The sequence below is a fragment of the Coloeus monedula genome, assembly GCF_965178545.1.
Source record: "Coloeus monedula genome assembly, chromosome: 5".
Classification (NCBI taxonomy): Eukaryota; Metazoa; Chordata; class Aves; order Passeriformes; family Corvidae; genus Coloeus; species Coloeus monedula.
Window position 1 is genome coordinate 16,766,597 of NC_138785.1, and position 15,230 is coordinate 16,781,826.

General features: G+C 40.4%; 1 protein-coding gene across 3 annotated transcripts in view; it reads left to right on the top strand.

Moving 5' to 3' along the window:
- The window catches only part of ZNF827 (zinc finger protein 827), a 100,296-nt gene that overhangs the window by 34,234 nt on the left and 50,832 nt on the right, over positions 1-15,230 (top strand). For all 3 annotated transcript variants that reach the window (XR_014226389.1, XM_082281286.1, XM_082281287.1), the window contains exon 4: positions 5,092-5,563. Coding sequence is in view for 2 of the 3 variants with exons in the window: in XM_082281286.1 (XP_082137412.1) it covers positions 5,092-5,563 (472 nt within the window). In the remaining variant the exon portion in view is untranslated. The remainder of the gene's footprint in view (positions 1-5,091; positions 5,564-15,230) is intronic.

Genomic DNA, 15,230 nt, shown 5'->3' on the forward strand with positions numbered 1-15,230 from the left:
GACCTCCCCATCAGCTGAGGGGAGGTAATGCAAACTTGCACAGCTTTTCAACACACGAGATCTGTGCCCAGAGTCTGACAGGTACCACAAGTGACTTAAAGTATCTACCTTTTAGTTGCACTTTTTGCATATGAGACAAGGATAAGACAGGATATGCATTGCTACCTTAAATCTTTTCAAAAAATAATTTTTTTAACACCTCGTCCAGTCCAGCCCTGCAGAGAGGCTTTTTTTTCCCCTTTGTTCTCAAGCAAAGCAAGGAAATAGTTTAAAAAAGAAAATACTATATAAATAACATGTGTCCTGAGGGGAAGGATCATATCAAAACTAGCACTGTAGCACTCAACTTTTGAAAATGCAATATTTTAAAAATGAGGGAATTTGTTAGAAAAGAGCATGAAATGAAAAGAGGGCACCTGATAGATGTAAAATAGAAAGTGTAGTCAATTTTTAAAATAATAGCAAAAAACCCTAGTTAAATCCCACAAATGAAATGTGAATGCCTGTGTCTCATCACCAGAAAGGAGAGTCTGTGCAAAGCATTACCCAGCTTTAGGGAAGGGAAAAGATCAACTTTAGCAGCACTACAAAACTTGCAGGATGTGCCTGTGTCACCCTTTTCCTCACCCCTACTCCTGTTTTACCCTCTTGGGTGGGATCACATATATTTGTAACTGTGCCACATCTGTATGGCTGGTAAATCAGCAGGGATGTTGCTTTTAAGTATGAAAAGATGATTTAAGAAGTGGCTTAGGATACCAGGAAAGTTACAATGTCCACAAAAAAAAAAAAAAAGTAACAGAAAACCCAGCACAGTGATACAAATGATGTGATACGATAGGGACATGTGGTTTCTGTAAAAGAAAATTGTGTGTTCCTCTACTAAGATGTTTTGAGCATGTCAGGAAAATCACGGACTTAAGAATCAGTGGAAATTTATGTGGTCTATGAAAAAAGCCTTTGGCAAAGCTTCTCACAGAGAAGCTGCCAAATAAATTAAGCAGTGTGATGTACTATGGCAAATTAGAAATTCACCAAGAGATGGTAAAACAAAGGGTAGGAAGGAATTAGCAATTTTAAGCATGACAAAAGGCTAACAGAGGGGTGTTCCATTACTAAAAGTGGAATTGTGCATATTTTAGCAAATGCTATCTACACAGAGTGATGACTGTGGATAAGAGAATTATAGATGGTACAACCTTATGTGCATGAATTGAGATTAAGAAAAGCAAATCTTGAAAGGGAACAAAAGGAGGCTGGCTGGCTGATAAACAAGGGGGCAAATGAAGTTATTGTTGACAAATAGAAGGTACTGTACCTTGGAAACCAGAGTCTAATAATGCACCTGGCTGTCAGATATAATGAACTGTAACTGCTCAGGAAAAATATCTGGATATTGTTGTAGACAGTTCAATGAAAACCTTTTCTTGGCACATTAGATATTTGAGTGTCTGGAGAATAAAACAGAAATAACACTGAAAATGTAACAATGTTACTATTAGCATATGGTATGCTGCCACTCCTGGTCACTGCATCAAAAAAGACATGAGAATGGAAGGGGCTTTAAAAGCTGGCAGTGAAAATTATTGGGATGGCAAGAAAGGACTCCCTTTGGAGAAAGAAGCTGAAAAGAGTGGGACTGCCAGGAGGGTGAGAGATGTGCGATCAGAATAATGTTTGATAGAGAAGATAAACTGAACGGTCTCTCTTTTTCTTTCTTGTAACGTGAGAATGAGGAGGCAGCGAGAGAAACCGAGAGAAACAAAAACTAAAATTTTTTGACTAATAGATAACTTGTACCCAAGTCCTCAAACAGGGCATAAAGTTTGTGAGGACACTATAATTCTGTTGAAAATTACTGCATGTGTCATAGCAAGCACACACTGAAAAACTGCAGAACCACAAAATATCATTTGAGACTGGGCAGGCTGTAGGGTTAAAATAAAGACGATACAAGTACTTTGGTAAGTCAAGGAGAACATCCGTGGTTAAAGGAAATAAACTCCGAAGCCAGAAGCCCTTAAGTGATTCTGGCATAATTCAAACAGTAGTTTTATGGGATTTTGAAAGAAGCATTGTGTATGAGCAGGTTGTGCACTGTGGTTTGTTGCAGCGTAATTCAGAGACACCCAAATCTGGCAGCAGCTGGGCTCAGACTGGCACTTTGGGGAAAACCTGCCAGCTACCCTCTTGTCTCCTCCTGCCTGTGGTTCTTGCAGGAAGAGCCTGTTTGAGTCTAAAGAAGACATCTGATGGTTTGGGTAGCATTAGCACAGTGTAAGAGCCATTCTCTGCCTCTTGGAGGGGGCAGGCAGCTTTTTGGACTGTAACTCTGCATGGCCTGAATCTCCCCTGTGGTTTTCTGTGTAGCTCTACAGGGTTTCTTGTTTTTTATTCTGCAGCAAGTAGTTGCTGCCTTGACTTTTCCCCCCAAATGGCAAAGAGTGGCAATTCTTGGCTTTTTTAGCTGCTGTTGAATGGGAAAATAAGGGACAGCTTTTCCTTTAAAGCGAAGCTGAAATCGCTCTAGTGTTCAGATTTTTAAATTATTATTATTTATTTTTGAAAATAAAATAGAAGTTAAAATCTTCTGGTGGGAATAGACTCTGGACATTTGGGGGTAAATATCTGGCTTAATGTTTTTTTTTTCTTTTTCTAGATCTAAAATTTTTCCTTTCAATACTCAAAATGTTTGGGTTTGAACTCTGTCATTCCTTGGCTATGAGTTATAAACGTTCTTTATGAGAAATCCATTGGTGATGAATTTACTGTCTTTGGGCAGGAGAAAAAAATCCAAATCGAATGAATCAGTGGCTCCTATTTTCATCCATTCTCAAAAGATATTGCAGGGGTGGCATGCCATACTCCCAGGGAGAGAAGGTGGGCTCCCACACAGGCTTTGTCACCCGCCTGCAGCAGTGACAGCCTTCTGAAGGCATCGTATTGATGGATGTGATAGGGGCCTCTGGAAGATGTGGTTAAATACATAGGCAGGGACATGTTGATTGAAGGGGATCCTGGAGAGAAACCCTGGCACACAGAATCTGTGGGTGTAAGAGATAAAGTTGCCATGGTGAGGGTGCTCGCTGCCCTGAGTACATCTTGGTGTTCTCTGTGAAGAGTGCTTACACACTGCTGTGCTCACAGACCATCCTGCTTCCAGTAGTGTAGAAAGGCAATCTGCTTGGCATTTTCATTGTAAACTGCTACTAATATTTAGAATTTATTGTGCTGCTATTCTTCTGCAAGATTATAAGATTCCAGAATTGCTTTGTGTGTAAATGTCATGCTTATACAGCATTGAGAATTTCATTCTGGTCAAGAGAAATTCTCTCTTGCTATCTGTCTAGCACTTCCAGAGCCCCCAAAGAACTACTGAATGAAAGGTACACAGCACTGGTGAAATGTGTCTTCACTGAATGCAAAATGTACAAAAAGAGGGACATCTCCCAGCTTCACATTTTAGCAGACCTGAGTTGAGGGATTGTGTAGAGCTGGAAATCCTGGATCCGAGCTTGTGACTGAATTCCTCTTGCTATACAGGAAATGAATCAGGCCAAGTCTACAGCCATGGGAGAGTCCAGCCTGAATTCTTACAGAGCCCTGTTTGGGAGATGCTGCCGTTACCCCGGAGCTCTGCAGTGTCTGCACCAGGGCCCTCAGGATCTAGATCTCAGCTCTGCAGGAGACTGGAAAGTGCTGAAAGCCTTAGCTAAAGCTAGGTTTTCCAAGTTCCCTCAGTAGATCTGCTGCCCTCAGGGCTTTTGGACTCCCAGGCTGTAGCAGGAAGCCTTGGATCCCTGGCACAGCTGGCTGCTTCTGAGCCAAGCCCAGGTAGCAGGGAGAAGGAAGAGTGCCATTCAGTAGGGTAGGGAATCACACCTTGTCTGCCAAGAGTTCATCAAACCTCTCCATGTTTCAGGTGAAATATTTTGCATTCAACAAATTGCCATTTTCCAACAAAAATCTGTCTCACTGAAACGTTTCCAACCAACTTGAGTCACAAGTGAAAGCGAATGTGTGGAGCTCAGCTGGTGCCAGTGTGCCCTGATCACATGTTCATCTATTAGTAAGGAACAAATGTATGCATTTGCCAGCTTTTTTGCAGGGAGTAGCCTGGAGTGCTGCTGTCAGGATTTAAAATTTATTTGTAAAGCCATAGCGAAAAGATTTTTCAACAGCCCTGCTGTTATTACGCTGGGCTCAGTTGTTCCTTCCCTTTAATGAGTACTGTATGAAGCAAGACATTGTGTAATTATATGTATATAGCTTATATAGTTTAATGAGTGTGTCTGTTCATATAATATGTGAGCCATTACATACAGATGGATGGAGTTCCCTTTAAAAGGTAATCGGTATCGACCCTGAGGATACCAGGCATTGTATTCATACTGGAGCATGCAGGCTCTGTGACAAAGAGCCTGTAGTCAAAATATGAGGGCAGTAAGATTAACTGTGATCCTTAATTGACTGATAAACTAGACAGAGAGAGATGGCAGACATCATCTCTCGTGCTTCTATTTTATCATAGAAGAGCTGTTTATTTTCTGGTAGAATTAATTTGCAGCAAACTGTTTCAATAGCTCCTCAGTATTGCCAGGTGCTGTTTTTACTCTAATGATACATAAATCAATGATGGACATTGCTGTACTGGTTGGGTTGGTTTTTTTTTTGCTGGGTCGCTCTGAACAATTTTTATTAGTTAGGTTGCACAGAGTTATGTTTGTTTTTTAATCAAGAAAGCTATTAGTTATAGCTTGGAAGTCTTTATGCACTGACAGGTCATCAGGATCTGGTTGTAAGGGTTGTTTGATCCAAAGCAGACTTCATCATTTCCAAGCTGCAGAAACAGATGTTCCTGATTTTTTTGTTTTCACTTGAGTCTGATGTTTATGTTCTTTAACTTGTGTGAAAGAATCCTACTGTTCTTGGTGTCCGACCACTTTCCAAGTGCTCAGAATGAAGAGTTCACTCATTAGTTAATATTTTCTTTTTTTTTAAATGGTGTGAGAAATGCAGAGTTGAGATTTCTACAATGCTATTAATCTGCTTGGCTTAATATATGCTTTTATCTTTCACCTCTTGAACCAGGTTCATCAGCACCAAGACAGGGGTGAGACCTTCCAATGCCAGCTATGCCCTTTTACGTCCTCCCGCCACTTCAGCCTGAAACTCCACATGCGTTGCCATCAACATTTCCTCAGGACAGAGTCTAAAGTGAAGGAGGAAATGCCAGAAACTGAGGTGAAGGGGTCACCACAGCTAAACAGTGACTCCTGCCCGGGACCACAGAGGGAAGGAGCAGGGCCTGACCTCACTGTATCCAAAACACCTGATGTGGCTGGGCAGCCTGGTGGGGGGGTTCCACCTTTGCTGGTGAAAGAAGAGCCCAGAGATGACACTGGCGCCTCAGCTGCACCTTTTGCTCTTAGCACTGTTGACAGAGCCCCCAACAACACAAAGCTGAAAGACTCCTCTGACTTTGTGGCCAATACAGCATCAGCACTATTCAGCCAAGATATCTCTGTCAAGATGGCATCAGATTTTCTTATGAAGCTGTCAGGTAATTGAGCAGCAGCATTGACTGCTCCTTTAGGAGCTAAGAGACACTTTGTCTTGGGTTTGTTAAGTCATGGAATTGCAAGGAGAAAAAATTGTACATTCTTAACTTATAATTCCTTGTTTCTTTTGATAGAAGAGGTGTATGGTGGAGGGCAGAGGGGAAGCAGTGAGAAGAGAGGGGTTTTGCTGTTTAATTGCTGGGATTAGGAGTGAGAACTATTTATCCAGGCTTTCATGTTCATTAGCGTTTACCTTGGCAAATCTCTTGTGGTGTGTTTTCCAGGCATGCTTGAATACCTGTAGTTCTAGTCTGAAATCACTGAGGGTCACCAAGGTGTCCAGCATGTTCAAAAATTCAGTTCTTCTCTGCCTTTACCCATCTGTTAAAAAGGACCAGTAAAGTATTGGTCACCTTCCTTTCCAAATGGTATTTGAGGTCTATGTAGTAAATACATGTGAAGTGTGAATGTTACTGCTTTTGGGTTTTGTTAACACTTTTAAAAGAAGAGTTGTCCTAGAGATTCATGTACAGCTTTTCTTTTTTTAATTATTATTATTATTTTAATTGAACTCCGTATCTAATGCCAAGCATGTGTTTAGTGTTTTCTCACTGTTAGATTATTGCTTTAAGAATGGTGTTCATATGTGAGACTGAAGTGTAGGATGTGTTTAGGGTGGATCTGTTATATTTTATGTGCTCTTTTATTGATTTGACTGAATAGTTCAGAACAGTTGATATGCTGGGGAGGTGTTCTATGCCAAATGTTTTCAAAATTGGCCTTGAATTTTTGAAGAGAAAGAAGTCAGGAAAAATGTCACTCAAGAAACTTCTGTTTTACAAGGAGATCTCAATCCTTATGGGAAGTTTTAGACATTGGAGATAGAAGGTAACCTTTTCAATAGAAAATAATGTCAGCTTTCTTCTTTAAATGGAAAGTAAGTTATATTTGAGCAAATTTTGTTGTCAGGTAAACTAAGGAAATAGCTCTGTCTTAATGCCCAGCCTTGGTGAAAATACAGCCATTTGTTTAGGAAAATCCTTCTCTCCTCATCTTCCCAGATCTTTCTACCTTTGGGATCACAGTTCAGTGAGGAATGGAATAGAATGGGTTAATACAAAAAATCAAGACTGAGGCTTCATGAAGCCAGCCAGAAAAAGAGAAAACAGCTGAGGGCAAGCAGGAGGTGAATTGTGCTGGCACAGATGGTTTGCTGTGTTGGTTGGAAGAAGCCACAGGACTTACCCCTGAAAAAAAATTAAATAATCTGTCAATATAAATTATTGCTCTGACTGACAAAAAGCGGGCAGGATGAGTCTGTTTTGATTTGCTTGTACATTTCTGTACTTGAGTTTCAAATTTGGACTTGATATGAAATCCATCTTGCACTGTCAAACAGCTGTCCCACACATGTTGTTGTTCCTATGTCGATCTTAAATTTGGGTTGCTGTGCACAAAGAGGCTCTGCATGTCATCAGGGCTGGCCTGGGGAGGGTGGTGCTCATGATGGCTGTGTGTAGCAGCAATGAGAGCAGAGTGCAGGAGAGTGGGGAAAGCCTGGACACTGAGAGAACATGCAACAATTTGGTGTGGCGGCTTTTCATGTAGCAGTTGATGGGAAACTGTTCCCAGTTTGGCGGATGGTCATGTTTTCAGTGTCTGATCTATTGGCATCAGAGAAAAGATACAAGTGTACATTATTCATGCAAAAGGCCTATGCAGTTATTTTATGGTGACTTACTAAAGGTCTTGAAACCTGACTTGTATGCACTGTTACCTAGCAACATGTTATAAAGTCGCTGGGGGAGCGAGATGTATCTGTAATTTCGGATGTGCGCGTATTTGGATTAAAACGTACTGCCAGTCACCAAATTTGCTACACAAAAAGAGCAACGTCGTAAGGAAGGGAATTTCTTTTCTTCTGAGATTTATATTGTGTTCCATACATTTAGTTCATGCTTTCCTCAATACTGAGTGCATAAATTTGGAGTAGAAGTAATTCTCTTTTAGCAAGTTGGCTGAGTATTAGCTGCAGCTTTGATGGCTTGCTCTGCTGAACGAAGTTCCTTTGAGTGATTTCTTTATTACAGCAGTCTTGTTAGGCCCATCAGAGCTTCAATTATTTGCCCTACCTTTCCAATGATATAAATCTTTTGACATCTCAAATTGTATATACCAGTTGTAACAGCTAACACAGATTTTTCGAGACCAAATTATGTCAAAACAATCTAATTTTCTTCTCTGACAGGCCTTGTGGCTAAGAAGGAAGCAGTAGATAGATGTAAAGACTTCTAGAATTTGGCATTTATTCTTATTGAATATTGATGTTCTAAATGAACATTTATTTTTGCTTGCCAATGTTTATTGCTCCTCTTTTTGCTTGGTGTCAGTTTGTATACTTCCAGTTGCATGGGAAACCTGCTGAAGTTCATCCATCATATCCATGTCTCTCCAGAGACAGGGGTGTCACATGTGACAGTGCCAAATGCTTGGCGCAAGTCCAGGTAGACAAGGTGCCCCTGTCCACCAGGGAAAGCCACCAAAATTGGCCAGGCATGATTTGCCTCTGGTGAAGCCACGCTGGCTCTCACCAATCACCTCTTTGTTTTCCATGTGCCTTCGCCAGTTTTCAGGAGAATGGAGATTATAGTAAATAATCATAAAATCATTGTAATTAGGACAAAAAGTAACAGGACCGTATTGCTGTAAGGTTTAAGTTAGCATTAGGAAAATCTTTCCCAAGCTGAGGTATTTGTACCTCTGTGATAGTTTGGCTGGAGAGATTGTGGCATCTCTGCCACTGGAGAAATGTAAAAACAGCTGCCTGTTTATGGCTGGTCACATATTAGGCAGTAAGATGGACTAAATCTGTGTATATCAATCAGTGGACCATGGGATGTCATAAGCAGTGGCAAGAAATGTCATCCAAACAAAAACAAGCAGCAAGATGTAGAGATGGAAATTGGGGGAAAAAAAATAAAGCTGTTCAAAATAAGACCTGATTTGGAGTGGGCCAGAGATGAGTTATGGTGACACTGCTCAAAACAGCCACTCAGGTTTTTTTCAGAGAGGCTCAGGGGAGCTTTAGATTTAAAGAGATTGAGAAATACTGGTGTGGACCTTTTGGAGACCACTTCATCCCCAATTCTGTGCCATTGCTTGCTAGAAAGATCTTCAGTTATGTGTTTTATGAAATAAGGCTTAACACAAATCACCAAATGTAAATCTAAAAATTAGAACAAATTTTGAAATTTTCTTTCCAGATTCTATTCTCTAGGTCCTAGTATAAGGTAGGGGAGGCTTTTAAATTCACAAGAAATTTAAAAGGGTTCTCTGAAATTTCATTCAGATTTATTTGTAAAGACAATTAGCAGATGACTCTTAACACATTAACAGAGGAGTATTTAAGCATGGGCATGTCTTTACCTTCAAATCTTTCCCCCTCTGATTTCAGGAGGCCTGCTTGTACACTTTAAGTTTTCCCAGTGTTTTGCTGTATCAGTGCTTTGCCAGAATGGAATTAATGGACTGGGGGAGGAAAACATTTTGAAACTTTCTAACAGCATTCATATCTTAATTTGAAGAGTTTTTGGTTTTCCTGTTTCAAGGGTTTCAGTGGCAGACATTATACAGCACATCTCTTTAAATACTGCTGTCCTTCCACCCACTTTTGAGGCTTGGGTTTTGTTGGGGGTTTTTTCGGTAATAAAAAATGTCTTTCACAATGATCCAAACTACAATGGCCAGTGGACCCTAGTGATGCTATTACTGTGGCTACATTATGTGCTGCAGTAACTTTTAACATTCGGAAATAAATGAATCCCAACAAAATGAATGGGATTCTTGCACTATTGCTCTCAGTGGGATTCTGTGTGGAAACATAATTGGTACACATCCTTCATTGCTGGCCTCTCTCCCCACCTCTCTGTGTTTAAACAAGTGCATTGCTCCAGCAAGCAGGTCTCTTCATCTTGTGGAGTGGTATCAAGTGTGCCTTGCTTCTGCTGTTCTTTTTATGTTCCCCGAGCTACCTGCATGAAACAACTTTAAAAAAGAGAGGAGGAAGGAGCAAAAATGCTGAGGGTTTGGGGCTGGCCGTGTTAAATCAATTAGAAACTCTTTTCTCCCAGTTTAAGTCATATCTGCTGTCGTGCAAGGAGTCAAGTCTTTATTTTGGGAAATAAAGCCGCCATGGGACTTTGGTGACTGTCCAAAATATTTGGGCTCTGCATTCATGTTTTATTAGCTGATTCCATTAATGGAATAATGAAAGAGTAAATCATCAGACAGCTATGTACAGTGTTTTAGTAGATAAGCTAAGTAATCACTTAGATTATATGTTCTGTTTGGCTCTCGAAAATTACTGCATTCCTTAAAGGTAACACAAGTAATTTGAAATGTTTTATCATTTGCCATTGACAGTACTGAACTGGCTGGCTTGAAGTCTTCGAACAGCTATTTTTAATAAAATAAAAGCATGTCCAATTAAATTGCCATAATTGATGTATTTGAGTAGCAAGTTCCAAAGAAAAGACCACACTGTCTATATTTAGGATTTGTAGTTTATGTCAGAATGTAAAATTTCAATTAGAATATGTAAGTGCACAGGACTGGCAATTATTGAGCCATGTCCTTAATTTAAAAATACTGTGAATCCCATAATGCTGCTGTCAGTGTAAATACCCCTGACGTCATCAAGTTCTCTCTTTGAAGTCTCTCCAGATTTGCGTTTTCCTAGTTTCCATATAGACCTTTTGTTTGAAATAAAATTGTGAAGGGGCAATAGCACATCTACTTAAAACTTAGGCAAATAAAATCTTGTTCTAGTTTTTGCTACTGATGTATCATCACCCTTTTAATCTCTTTTCAGCAATTTCTAGTCTTGCAACCACAATTTCCCAGCATCCTTAAAATCCCACCCGTCATGTTTTACAGCTTGAAGGAATATATAGAATTTAGCAAGATAAAACAGTGTAGTCTCTGTTTTAATTCAGCAATTAAAAATGCAGAATAAGAAACTCCCTTTTTTTGTGCACTCAGTCCAATACAACTTAAAAGAAGCCAGCAATATGATTCTGGACCAAGTTTGTGCTTACAATTTAGGTTTAACGTCTACACAAGCTCTCACATTTGGAGTATAGGACTGGACTAGGCTGATGGCTCTTTTGCTTCCCTGAATACACCATTACTCTGGGCAGAAGTCCGAGCTCATGAGCCTTTCTCTCACATCCATCCAAAATGGGATTTGAAAACACTGTTAGTTCAATCATCTCTGATTGTTTGGTTTGTTTTTTGTTTTCTTAAATAAATACAAAGGTCCGTCTGGTGGTGTTTCTCCTCCTCTGTTTTTGCTCCTTTGTAGAGAGAAGACATTCCCATACTGCAAGTAATTCTTTCTTATCAGCAACAAATTCCTCCTTGCTCCTTTCACTCCTCTCTCACTTTTCTCCAGCTTCCTCACAACCTTACCTGTTCTGCTGCTGTTTTGGTTTTTACCTGGAAAGGAGGAGATGATCTTGGCTGATGCTACAGCCTTTTTCAGCCTGTGGGACTTTGGCTGCATAGCAGACATCTTGGGGCATTGGGAGAGATGTGTCGTTCTACACCTGCCTTAGCAATTTGCCCAATTCCTCCATTCCACCTGGATTAGAACATGGTGAAATTTTGAGGGCACAGCAGCAGGCCTGGTCATTCTCCTTTGCTGTCTCTCATTGGGCTTGACTCCAGCTCCCTAAACACAGAGCAGCTTTAAGGATGATCAGGATAGTTAGCTTTTTCCTCAGCCATGACTTGTCTCTAATCTCTGTAGCTGTAGTCTGGCATCACTGATAAAATAATACGAAGGTGTAGTGATGTACTGTGTCATTGTCATCACGGTTCCCTTCAACCCAGACTCCGTGGATGCTTTTTCTCATGGCCTTTTCGTGGCAGAATTTTTGTTGTGGATTCTGTTTTCTTCCTCATGTTCTTCTTTCAGACAGATGGAGCTGTGACCAACTTCTTGCTGATTGTGACTTGTAATATTGAGCTTGGCTTGGAAGTAATCAGCCCATTTTTCCTCTTTCAGTTATAAACATTTTGGGCATTTAGAAATCCTCTTAAGTGGACTGATGGAGTTAGCAGCTTCTACCAGAGCGTTTCAGATTAGTGGCAGATACCCAAAGCTTTTCTTGTGGCATTTGGCAGTTTCAGGAAAGTGTTACAACTTTCATCATCTACTTTTGCCAAATGGCTCAAATGATTCCAGTTGCCGGGAAGATAAAAATCAGCAGTCTGGAATATTCTTTGATCTGTGTTTTTTCTGGATATGGAATGGAACAAATGGAGCATTATCCACCATGCTTGAGAGATTCCTGCCTGTTGGTTTCATTTGCTTTGTGGGTTTGTTTTGTTTCCTCGCTGTGTATTTCAAAATTAAATTGCTGGGTTTTTTTTATTCAGTCTGCAGACAACACATCCTTCATTCTGTTCTCACTGCTGTTCAGAATGAATGTAAATTAAATACAAATTAAGGAGATGTGTGTGTATCTATTTTTGTATGTAGGTGGAAGATACTCTTCCTTCTGGGGAGTAATAATTTTGTTGTTCAAATATACTTTAATGATCTTCAACATACTCTTTTTAATTCTTGTCTAGTTCAAATTTTTTTAGGAATCCTCAGTCATGGGATTTTTAAAAACTGGTCATAGTAAACTTTTATTTCCCTTATTTGCAATGGTTTTTAATTACCTCTGTTTATTGTTTTCCCTAAAAGGGCTAGTGGATGCATTATACTTGCTATTTCCCATGTGTTACCAATTTTGTCCATAGTTGTGGATCCAAGATGGGACAGAGGCAAGAGTGGTGGGGACTTTTGTTGTTTAGGGGGTCTTTTTTATGCTGTGGGTTTTTTCCCCTCTAGCTTTAATGTATGGATCTGATAGATGAGACAACCACCCCATTTTTATTTGTCCTTCTGTTTTAGGCTTCAATTACATTAGAATCTGCTTATTTCAAGAAAGAGTAAAAACCCTATTAATTGGAGTAATTGGCTTGAAACTGACCCAGTAGTTGTCTGATTTTGTTTTTATTTTCTGGCGGAAGAAAAGTGAGGCAAATAACTCTTCTATTTTTGTGATTTATCTACAGTTTAGACATTTGTTTTTTAGAAAACATCGGTCAAGGAATGTGCTGCCAGTTAATTAAAGAAATAAGACTCTACTTCTGTCCTAATTTATTAATTCCCTCTTCTGTCCAAAACAAAGCAGCTAGAGTAGGCAGAATCAGTGACTGAGGTAAGAACAACAGTCTGGGATTCTTTTCCTTCGTGTAATCCTGCCAAAGGCACACCTTCAGGCCTTCCTCTGGGTTGGGGGACCCTGACTGTGTTTTATATTTCTCATAGGTGAGGTATTGTAAACACACAGATTATGCATATCTCATGAAGAGCTCATTTAGATTATGGCTGATGCTGTGCTGGTTGACCTGTTACCAACATGGTTTTGGTTATCACTGTTAGCCTGGATGATGGCTCAGAAGGGTGAGGAGGCAGTGGGTCCTAGCAGCATTTGCTGTCACTGAGGGAGAGCTCATATGGGGTAGGGAGAGAAAGGGAAAGGTGGACAGAAGAAAGGAGGGGAACTTGATTCGTTCTGGATCTGTCACTTCATAGGCTCAATCATGTTGGAAAAGATGTTTGAGATCATTGAGTCCAATCCATGACCAAACACCCCCTTATCAACCAGGCCACAGCACTGAGTGCCACGTCCAGTCTTCCTTAAACACCTTCATGGATGGTGACTCTACCACCTCCCTGGGCGGCCCATTCCAATGTCTAATCACTCTTTCTGGAAGAAATTCTTCTTGATGTCCAACCTGAACTTCCCTTGGCGTAGCTTGGGAGTATTTCCTCTTGTCCTGTCGCTGGCTGCCTGGGACAGGAGACTGATCCCCACATGGCTACAGCCTCCTGTCAGGTAGTTGTAGAGAGTGACAGTGACCCCTGAGCCTCCTTTTCTCCATGCTGAACACCCCCAACAAGCTCCCTCAGCCACTTCTCATAAAACTTGTGCTCCAGACCATTCAGCAGCTCTGTTGCCTTCTCTGGACTCACTCCAGCCCCTCAGTGTTCTTCCTGAATTGAGGGGCCAAGAACTGGACCACCATTAAACTATTTAAACTCTGACATGATCTACCTCGAACTTTTTGGTCTTCTGAGCTATTAGAACTTGTCTTCTCTTAGTAGGGTTTGAGGATGCCCTGGAATGAAAAGCATAGAGGCACCACCTTACACCTGCCCTTGGATTTGGTCAAGCTGACTGCTGACTTTTGGCTTGGTGATAAGAGGATTTAAAAAAAAATGCTAATTTCTTCCAAAAGCCCTCCTTTTGATCCTTTTTCTTGTGGTAGGATGATCCAATAAGCATCTGCCACTGCATACCATAGCACCTAACTCTTGAAGTAAGTTCCTTGTTTAAGTCTGTGATATTGTATGAATTCTATTACAGAGATTCTGTTTGTTTATGGATGCTTTTGCCATGGTGTATGGTTGCAAACTTACACTGATCCATGTGAGTTAAATATCACTTCTATTTTAAATGGTGAAAGTGTGTAGGCTCACCCAGCCTGTAGTGCTTCCTCTACCTGGCTCGTTTTCTGCTCTGGTTCATGGCAGAGACAAGGCTGGGTCCACAGGTTAATGGTTGTTCTCAGTGGGTCATCTTTACCTCTTCACTCAGACTCATGCTTCCTTTATTTTCTGGGACAAATTTGAATTATTACCTTTTTGAAATGAATAAATGTAAAAGACTTTTTCTTTCCTCAATGTTCTCTGAAAGTTCAGGCAGACTGCTCTCTCTTGGTTGCACTCAGATCCTGGTGGAGTTATTTTTCATATCAGCATAGCAGCTGGAGTGGCATGTTGTAAAAGCAAAGGACAGCAGAGAAGGTTTGGATTTTTTTTTTGTTTTGGTGACCATTCATCACCCCAGGTCAAACCCCAGTATAGACTGAGGCCAGGATAAAGAAGATAGATAGAATTTTTTTGTTAGTACCTAGGTAAAGTTAAGACTGGCTTGAGAGTTTTAATGTTTCATATTTCTGCTTTGTCTTTTCTTAAGAAAAAAAAATAAAAGCAATTCCTTGTGCTGGTAGAAGTGTCTATAGGTCATGTTAAAAATTAGATATAAGGTAAGGCAATTTCTGAAGTGAGTAGCACTAATGTGTATGTGCACACTGCTTATGTGTGCACTCATTATACTACTTGCCTTAGCCCTGTTCTTTGGTAACGGCTTGCCAACCAACAAGGAGGAAAATCAAACAACTCTGAAATAGAAATTGAAAAGATGTGTTGTGGTACAGGGTAATACAGTAGCTTGAAAAATTATTAGCACACCCCCAAAGACAAACACAAAACAAAAATTGAACTGTGTGGAAATGAACAAAGGCTCAAAGTAGCAAATTTAAGTGTCTAGTTCTGATAAAGATGGCAATTGTACCTCATATTTTAGAGTTTGGGTCTCTGGGAGATGGTGAGCACTCCATGGTGGGATCAGGAATTTGGTTTCTCTAGGAATTTTGGGGGAATTGCTGAGAAGGAGAGTATCTGAGGAAAAAAGCCAGAAAAGTGAGGGGCCTTGAGAGTAAGAAGTAAGAAGCTATGGAGGAGAAAGTAGACCAAGACTTTAAGCA